Consider the following 10,287-nt stretch of genomic DNA (forward strand, 5'->3'; position numbering starts at 1 on the left):
AAGAGCAAGTCCTGAAGATACTTTATAAAGTCTGTGATAACCTACGGTTTATTTTGAGAAGTTGAAGAATAGGTGAAAGTCACTGCAGACAACAAAAAAGCACTGTTGTTTTAGTATACTAAACACTAACATGGTAGTGTACTAAATCAAAGGAGATTGTATGGGGTGTAACCAACCTTCCCTTTAGTCTACGGAAGTGGAAGATAGTTTGCTTTGAAGCTGGATAGTTTGCCAGGCTGGTTAAAGGTCTTGTTATAAGAGGGCTGGCATTGACACCCTCTGCTTGATCAAAGACTGGGAGAACCACTTACCTATTGGTCCTGCTGCTGTTTGTTTGGAAGCCCAGTCCAATTGCCTCCTTCGATTTACAAAGAAAGAAATTGAGGTGGTGATGGTTAGTGCTATTGGAAGACTAATATTGGATTTGTTTTGGTGTTGGGAAGAATGAGGGAGAAAGAATTAATCGTAACTGTGGAAAGACCAAAAAAATACAGATCATTTCAGACTAGCTCCGTGTTGCTCCTTCCAGGCTTAGTGAAGACTCAGAGATTCTGGTCATGCAAAGTTTCTATTTTCTTCTATTCTTTTTCTTAAAAACAAGTATTTGCAGTAATTTAACGCTTTGTTGTGACTACCTACCTAGAAATTGATTTATGCATGTGAAATCCTCTCATTCCGGAGGTCTGCAATGTTACATTTGTATTTACACGAGTGTATAAGTTTATATTCTTTAGTCATATTTACAAGCCATTGAGTCTCCAGCTTTCTGGTCGCATCATAGTATAGTGTATTCTGTAACGATTACATTACAATCACGTTATATGGCTTTTTATAGGGGCTTCCTTTTAAGGAAGAGTCTACAGTGATTTAGACCTTCTAAGCTTTCAGCAAGATGGAAAGATGAAGGAAACTTTTTTTAAGGAGCCAAACAATCCTACTTTTGTCAAGAAATTTGTGGGTACTTTTTAGGTTTTCTTCAGCTAATGCTTCTTGTTTGCAAATGGTAGCTGTAAAATGGGTTTTTCCTGCAGCATCTTTCTTTTTAAAACACGTGCAAGGGTGAGGGGAGCTACACGTGAGCATGGGTTTTAGATTTACCACTGCATTTCATACTGCACTTTTACATTCATATTTTCTCTGTAAGGTCATAATACAATAGCTCATTTAGAAGATAAAACATGACTATAAGCAAAAATGTGTTACCAGTGTTTTGTGTGCTTTGAACTCCAGTAAGAGATGTTCTGGGATGGAGAGACTAAATGGACATGGGAAATGTCTGTTCTGTGGCTGGTGCTGTAGAGACCGCAGCCGAAATACTGTGGCCTGAGCTTCCAGAAGGATGAGGAAAATATTTAAAGAATGGTAGAAATAGAGTAAATGGATTTTTAAAAGGGATTGATGAGGAGAAAAGTTGATGGATTTATTTTTCTGAAGAAGAAAATACTGAGAGACAAGCTGACTCAATATTAAAATGCTGTGATAAGCAAGACATGGATCAGTTGTTCTGAAGAGAGAAGTAATTTGTTTCTCTTTGTACCGATGTAACGATAAAGGAAAACCTTCTAAGGGTATTAAAGTACAAGCTGTGAAAGCCCTTCCCTAGGATTCAGTAGACATCTATGATGAATGTTTTATACGTGATCCAGCCCCATGCTTCTGTAATTTAGTGAATTGCGTGCTTGGCAGAGCAGGGGAGGAGGAAATAATCTTACTGTATGCAAACATGTTACTTGCATGTATTCGTTTGAATAAAGATAGCAATAACAAAGTAAACCAGGAGAAACAGCAAAGTAAAGCAGAAGAAGAAAGAAAAGAACAAGATGTTGAAATCTACAATTATATTTACGCAAATAATTACATGTGGTTAAAGAAAGCTTTTGTCATCGTAAGAATCATCCTTTGAAAGAGCTACAGCTTGCTTCACACACAACGCTTTCAAAGTTTGCAGTGTTTCGGTTCAGGCAGCTGTTATGTGGTACATGCTTCTCATGCCTGCTGCATTTTGAACAGTATAAATATTTTCAGACAACCCTTTTTTCTTAAAAGTTGTGTTCTGATAGTACGTGTGCTGCAGGCTGACCGTAGCTTGGGTGCAGTATCAGTGACTGGCAGGATGAAGGTAACTGCACCTTCCAATCCCGACTCCTTGTGTTCTCTCGAGTGCTGCATGGCCAGGCATCATGCTGCTATGCCGTGTTGGAGATCTTCATATCCGATCAGGACACCACTGCACAGCCTGTAGCACAAGCATGGAACGTAAAACAGGCTCTGCTACTAAGAACTTACTCTTGGCAGTAAGATTCCGACATAGGAGCAGAAGCATGGAAGAAGTGAAAGCAAATAAGGTGTTTTTTACTATTGTGATAAGTAAGCAGTTTTGGTGCTTCAGCTGTTGCATTGTTGTTGAACTCTGGGATTTTTTGAAAAGACATTTTCAGGGGATCTTTGATAAATAGTAGCCATGTGAGGTGTTTAGGTTGCCTTTTCTGCATGAGAAATAAAAAAAAATGTTCTCCTTTGACAGCTTCAGCAAGTGGGTGGTAGAGGCTGGCACACTTGGCAAATCAAAATCACCTTCTCAATAACATATGATGAATATTAGAGTCTTTGGTCGTGAAAGGGCTCAAAAGTGAGGAGAAGCAGCATGAGCTTTTAGATGAAGGAAGGGAGGCTATAGAGGAGCATGGAGAGAAGTGCAATGACAAAGTAATAAGCTTAAAAAAGGTCTTTGTAACAAAGTTGCACCATAGACATGATGTGCTTAATGATGGGTTGATTTTTTTTGTATCTCTTAGATATGATTAACGAGAAAGAAAGTCAACTCAAAGATAATGTGCCAGGAGGATGAGTGGCTGGTGACCTGGAGTGCAGTAAAGAACAACATGAGAGGACTGAGCTAAGCATTAGGAGAGAGACCCTCCAGATAAGGCTTGTGGGTTCTGTTGTCTAAAAAGCGAGGCAGTAGGTTTAGAGGAAATCGTGGCCTAAGAGCATTTTTCTTGTAGAGGCTTTTCTGGTGGCTTGCTTTAAGGAAGTCAGGATGGAGGTAATGGCCATAGAAATGTACAAACATGATTTTTTTGAGGATGGAATTGCTGAGAGGGAGGTGATGACAGACTGTGAAGGGGTCTGTCAGAGTTGCAAGATTTCACGTGACAAAATTGCAGAGGAATAATAAAATTAGAAGTGGGACCAGAGAGGGTTGTGAGATTCGGCATAGCAGGTTTGGTAGAGGTCATAGCTAGTGGTTAAAGAACCGAGTAAAGGGAGGCAAAGATGAGATATGCATTACCCGTTATCCAAAGGAAAGAGGAAGACATCTTCATTTTATGATTTCAGATGTTGTGGTTAAAGGATGGATGGCTGAGTGAGATGATCATGATTAGAGCACCAAATCTGTTACAGTAGGTCTTCCCTAACAAGTCTGTGAGGAAAAATACATTTATTAAAAAGATACAATTTCCTATTAGGAGTGAAGTCGAGTGTCTGGGGTTATTAAGCTGCCAGCTGTGTGTGACAAAATTTCATATGGAAGGCGATTCTACTCTTCCTTGAGGAAAAAATAAACTGAATCTAATATGCCTAGGTAATTAACTTAATTTTCTCTATTTCCTGCTGGATGCCTTTTCTGGCATTAATATCACCTGATGAGTTGCTAAGAGAAGGGGATTCCAAGAGTGGGTTGGAAAACTGTTCCACAGATCACTAGTTCAAAACATGAGGTGCTGTGAGGCAGTATGTGGAGCACCAAAAACCCCTTTGAAGCACGGAAATGACAATGGTTCCAGACAGCGTGCGGCAGCCCCAGCTGGGTAGTTTCACCATGATGCTAGAGCAGCCTGCTCTGCCAAGGAGAGGTCTGGGCCTTTTTAGTGAGGAGAAAAAACCCCAAATGTTTTAATATGGTGGGCTGCACTGTTTCTCCTCACAGGTACCTGCAGAAGTTAGTCTATAACAGGACTCCTTGATTATTTTTCCTGTGTCACCCAGCCGGTGTACCATCTGAAGATGGAGAGAATAGGCTGCAGATGTTTCTCTTTTTCTCCCTTTTGAATAAATACTTTTCAAAAGTAAATTGTGGAGAGGGGGAAGAAATTCTCAGTGGAAATGCTTTTGGTATTTTCAAATTTTAAATGGGTAACCGAAAGTGCAGCATAAAATTACATAGGAACTGCATGTAGGAAGTACTAACTTTTAGATGTGAGCTCTGAAAGCTGTAAACTTCAGCAAGCAATAGCAATTTGGGACAGTTGGTCGTGTTTCTGGTTTGGATGCAAGAGGCAGGTTTGTCCTGAGTGTAATATACAACGAGCAACTGCTGAATTCCTCATCGGTGCTCTTTAAACAGAGTATCATGTTCATCTTCAGAAGAGAAATACTTTGTTTTTTTAGTTTAATAAAATCTCAAACTTGGGAAATGTACAGGAACTTCTTATTAAAGTATTTAAAAGGATTTTTCTTTGGGTATAGCAGAAGGGTTCCGAATTGAGCTCACTGCATAGATTTCCTCTTGATTGTAAGCTGTTGAAAATCAAACCTAGACTAATGTGTCCACACATCTTTTGCGCTGGATCTGGCTCACATCTCTTGAGTCAACTGTGTGAATAGAGCTGGCGTGTGTTTGTCTGTGCCTGTCAGCACAGCCGTGCTTGTGCTCCGTGCATGCACATGTGCAGGAATGGCCCTTTAGATTCCAGCATCTTTCACTTGAACGTGTAGAAGCTGACACCAGAAGAAACTCCAGCAGTGTATTTCAGGATGCACCTCGTTACATTAAGCAGCACAGATAATGACTTAGCAGACTTAATTTGGGAGAAAAAAAAAAAAAAAAAAAAACAAGCCTTTTACATGCTAACAATCTCTAAGTTCCTGGAAATCAGACAATTAGTGTAGGTATTCCTGCAATCCACTTTACACTTCGTAGAAAATGTCTCTGGTGTCAGAAATACTTCAAATTTGCATAGTTGAAAGTTTTGACTGAAGAGTTAATTATTATGGCTCCCACTGCATCTGTAAATTTTTTATCTGGGTTATTACTGTAATATTTTGGTGGCAATTGGTTGTTTTAATGACAACATCTGCGTCATAGTAAATGGATTGAATGAAACAGAAGAATAGGAGAATCACGTGATTGTTTGCTGATTCACTGTTACAATGGGAAAATCCCCTTTCTATTTTAGTCTTTCTACCTACAGTCTGCAAAGAATGCCTTTTCTTACTTTGATTGCAATTTTGACATTTAAAGAAATGCTTGCTGTAATGAGGCTTCTGTGTGATGAGAACATTTGAAGTATTTACATAATTAAAACATTAAAAGACTATATATAATAATGCAGAAAATAGTCTAATTTTTGCTCTCATTAAAAAAAAAACAAACAAAATACAAAACCAACCCTAAATGCAAACTCCCACACTGATTCAAATCTCCTAGGTGGTTCATAAAGCACAGATACAGGAACACATGGAATAAAGAAGCTTTATGTAGTGAAGAAGGAAGAGGGGGAGTCTTTTATTATTCTTGTTCAGAGAATGTTCTTTTTACCACAAATTTAATGATTGTTTTATTAGTGAAGTAAATACAAAAATGGTTGTGAGGGGAAAAAACTATAAATTCTAGCAAAGATGATGCCTATAACTGCTCTGAATGAAACAACTGAAAAAAGTTAAAACACTTGCCCTGTTTCGAAAAAGCTGCTTGTTGTAGCTGTACCGAGTGCAGGAATTATAAAAACAAAACAGGATTCTTGTTATGCTCATTTGTGTGTTAAATATTCTCGATGTTTTTCCAGCTCCCAGTTATTTCAAAGCAGTCCAAGCGTCTGAGCTCTGGGAACAACCAAACTACTTAAAATGCTCTTTGGTGTGCAGATGACCCCTTCGCTAGAAATCTCCTAGTCCAAAGCGGAGCAAGGTGATGATGGTGCTCTTTGAAGTAATAATAGGCTGCTGGGAGAAACTCTTTCCTTCGCATCAGCTTCTGAATTACATGGCTAAAGAGCATATTTGAGAGGGTACAGATAGGCAAACAGCATTCATTCGCTCAGTGCTGAAAGTCAGTAACATTACAGTTTTCTTCATAGTCAAATTTGAAATAGCTTGAATGTGTAAAGCAAATAAGAAGTAGCCCAGCGGTGAGGTGCTTTTACCAAGTTCATTTGCTCTTTAAATCATGCATTAGCCCACGCTATTTAACACATACAAAATGTGTGCGCGAGGATGAATTTCAGATCAGAAAGTTGTGATTTTAATAGTTTAGTGCTCTGTCCACACAACCCCCTCCACAAGAGATCTATAGGAGGACTCGAGGATTTTGTCAGGTGTTATCTGTGTCAAAATAAATAAGGCAGCTCATTACAAGGAAAGATCCCTAATGATCCATTGACATTACTGAGCTCCAAATCCTTGCTCAGAGAAGACATCATGAACTTCTGAACAGTTGGACATTGTCACCTTTAGTAGTTCAAAACAGTCAAAAGGCAAAGGGTTAGGATAGGAACAGAATGAATTATTGATATATATTTGTAAATCAGTAAGCGTCTCACTTTTTTTTAACATTTCATACAATAGTTTCCCTTCTCAGGAAGGAATTAGTAGAGCTAGGAAAGGTGACGGTGAAGGAAAACCAGATCTACAATGAGATGGCTTCTGTACCAAGAAAAATTAAACAGCCCCAATTGCATAAAAATTGTGAAAGCTGTGAAAAAGTTGTGTAAAGTTGGGAATGGGTATTATGAATATGAGATGATTGTTCACTGTTTCTCTGAAGATGGGAGCTGAAGGTTATCAGATGAAAATATCAGGCAGCAGATTTAAAATAAAAGGAAGTGTATTTTCACAGCACACAAAACAAGGTAGAGCTTAATGCCTCAGCAGAGGTAAAAAATGTGAATGTACTCAAAACATTTAGGACAAATTCAAAGAAAAGTTTGTCAGAGGCTGTGGAAGCAGCTACTGCCCTGGAGTGCCTTGAAGCTGTAGAGCCCCAGAAGCTGGGGGCAGCATGGCAGGCTTGCCCTGCTGCTCCTGCTCAGCCTGTCTGTGACAGACCACCGTTGGAGATGGCATCACAGCCTACAGAGACTACAGATCTGAGCCGGTATACTTAGCCTAATAGTCTTCACCGCCTTGCTGCCTTTCACCAATTAGAGGATAAAGCCAGCCTTTAACTTCTTTTTCTTTCTCTCTCACACACAATTTTTTCTTACTCCCCCAAGAAAGTACCCCTTTCCTTCTCCAAACTTGGTCTTCTTGCAAGTTTCTTGATTGTGTTTTTCCCTGGAAAATTACTCTTGAGTCTTGTTACTCTCCATGGGAATGCTAGTGCCTGGTTTGTTGAAATCCATCAGCCTCACGTAGGCATCTCACTATATACCTGTTGAGCTCTCCTGACTACCTGTGGTCTGTATTTGACACACCCATCTTCCCTGGAAGCTGCAGGGACATCCTGTTTGTTGTCTTTTTTCCCCTTATGTGAACTTGGCACCAAGCAGATCTAATGACATGAAGGTCGTGTGTAGTCAGGGACAAGGAACATGGGTGGGGATTGTGGTTCACTGCAGCTGTTGAGGATCTTGTCTATAAGTGCAACCAAGGAATGATAGTGTATCTGGCAGGAAACCTTTCTTCTCTGTTCTTAGGAGTGCATAAATTTACTTGCATTCCTTAGTTTTGGAGGGAACAGGACAGAGAGCTACCTGTCCTTTCTCCCACTACCCCTTTTCCAGGAGCAAGAAATATATGTCTGGTAGATCTATTCAGGCACCTCTCTGTTCTTGTTATTGAACCTCAATATTAGGGGAATGAAGAAATACCGGTAGGTACCTCAAATAGACTCCTTCAAGCTCTTGAAATTCCTAAATAATAGAAAATTGTTCATATTGTAATATTTTGGCATGTAGTGAAGAAACCGTTTTGTGTGTGTGTGTGATCCCTGGTTACAGTCTGGGTTTGTTCTGCTAACTAGTTTGATGGATAAGGCAGGCACAACCTTTTCTAAAAACTTTTTTAGTTTATCCTACCTTTTCAAGTAGGTTGAGTTGAGGAATTTTCATACACCTAGACTTTTTCCACCCACATGGGTGTGGTGGGTTTTAATTTCTGAGACTGAGTAAGTGCCATGGAAGTTCAAAGGAAGTACTGCTGTTCTTATTTCCACATCTAAATCACTTGTACCTAGTGCACGCAGAGCTGGAAACAGAGGACTATGTTCTGGTCTGCTCATCAGGCTCTTCCCAGGAGAGTGCTGAGAAGCAGGAGCTGGATGAAGTTACTTTGTAGTGCATAGCTGAGCCTACTAGGAGCAGTCTGCATTGGATAATAATACATTCGTTTAAACAATGCTAATAATCAGCGTCCATTCTTGGGATGTGCAAACTGGAATGTACAATGAGTTGCAAGTACAAGAGAGCCGTGATAATTGAGGAACAATTTGCTTAATTATGTTATTCTTAGTCGATGTATCATTAAAACAATGAAAAAGTTTAATGATTGCTAAATGTTGGACAGCGTCAATATTTTCCAGTCTCCCAGATAATTTAATAGGATACGTATATTTGGAAGAAAAAAAGAAGCTACTCTAGAATATACATTGACTAGGAAGCGGATGAGGGTTATAAAGACAAGGTTATTTAAAAAAAAGCCCTCACCTCCTCTTTCCCCTTCCTAAAAAAAACCCAACAACGAACACAACAACAAACCACAACTACTTCATTTATTGCACAAAAATACAAAGTTGGGGTACGTAATGAGGGAATATGGGTATGTATTGAACCTCTGTGTTATTTTTAGAGTTGTAAGGGATCTTCTATTGCAAAAGCAGCGTTTTTTCTACTGGTTTTCAGATATTGAGAGAGGCCAGTTCTGGACTGGCAACTAATGTCAAATGTTGAAGTGATGTTGGTCAAAAAGGGATGAATGCGTGCAGGTGCTGACTCAAGTTACCGTAGCCAAGTAATTGCCTATGGGCCTTTGCTCTGGATTAAAACAGCAAATTTGTGTTCTTAGCTGTCTTACTGCAGCTGTCAGCTTCTTTGTTATTTCTGTGGCCAGAAAACAGGTTAAATAAGTCATTAAATAAGGCATAACCTCTGTTTCCAAGGTGTACTTAAGAAATTGATTACAGTTCGAGAAAATACAAAGAGATTATAAAGATTTATATGTAAATATAAATACTGTGAACAAATGTTAATATCCAGATGTTCTTAAGGGCATTGATTTTACAATTTTTAATTAAAATTCTTGACTCGTCTCATCCTCTGTTAATAAATTTTTTCGTAGTACTGTAAGACTGTCACATCGTCGTAAAAACAATGCATTGCTTCTGTGCTTGCAGATGCTGTGAAGCCCCCGGTCAATTCTTTACAACCATCTGCTGAGTTACCCTTGCCCATCAACACTTCACCGCCTTCCATGCAAGCAGAATCTTCCCTACCTCCTCCTTATCAGCTTATTAACATCCCCCCGCTGGAGTCTTCCTCTGGTCAAGAAGATCCTCAAGACTACCTACTGCTAATAAACTGTCAAAGTAAAAAACCCGAACCTATGAGGTAAGTGACTTCTTTTTAATAACGCTTATTTGTATTACAGGCCAAGAAAGTTTGTGCTAAAAGCACTTTTTATTGCCAAGTCATTGACCATCTGGATGCACATAGTATGCGGGGGGAAGCTGCCTGTAACTTTTTTGCTCCTTTTCTTTCTATGCTTGAACTTCTTGCAGCAAGACCAAGTTGTTTGATCAGTGCTAGGCCCACATTGCATTCTTCAGAAGCGTGGACAGCAATTGCCAGTAGGAAGTATCAGATAAATGCAAAGATCCAAACATTTCGTTGTAGCGTGGCACAGCAGAGAAGTACCCTTTTCATAGCCCCAATCTGGTGTGTTTAGACCAGTCTAGGACTAGAAAAAGCTGGAGAAGTTTAGTCTTTCCCCCTTTCGGTATTTGGTGCCACAGTTTTGCCAGTTAAAGCTTTCACAGAAAGGATTCAGTAGAACATATTAATATTTATTATTACCTGCCCGGTTACTACATCACTGAATATAGTAAGCCTTGAACAGTATTTGCTGACTATTACTAACACAGTTCAGACTCTCATGCAAGAGTAAAAGATAATTATTTTATAACAACTAAGAGTGCCGGAGACTTAAACCACTCAATTTCTGTATCCTGAATTTTAACTTTTCCCAAATAACAGTTATTAAAAACTACGCTAAAATAAGCCTTTTTTCCTAATGAGTAAAGTGTAATCAAACAGTCAGTTCTCCAGAGGAGTGTGCAATAGGACATTTTAG

At 39.2% G+C, this 10,287-nt stretch overlaps 1 protein-coding gene across 1 annotated transcript in view; it reads left to right on the forward strand.

Annotated features, from left to right (window-relative positions):
• Positions 1-10,287, forward strand: part of GAB1 (GRB2-associated binding protein 1) — a 63,437-nt gene that overhangs the window by 22,317 nt on the left and 30,833 nt on the right. Inside the window, exon 6 of the mRNA XM_010132025.1 lies at positions 9,332-9,545. Within this exon, the coding sequence (XP_010130327.1) occupies positions 9,332-9,545 (214 nt within the window). The remainder of the gene's footprint in view (positions 1-9,331; positions 9,546-10,287) is intronic.

The sequence above is a fragment of the Buceros rhinoceros genome, unplaced genomic scaffold, assembly GCF_000710305.1.
Source record: "Buceros rhinoceros silvestris isolate BGI_N320 unplaced genomic scaffold, ASM71030v1 scaffold13642, whole genome shotgun sequence".
In the NCBI taxonomy this organism is placed as follows: Eukaryota; Metazoa; Chordata; class Aves; order Bucerotiformes; family Bucerotidae; genus Buceros; species Buceros rhinoceros.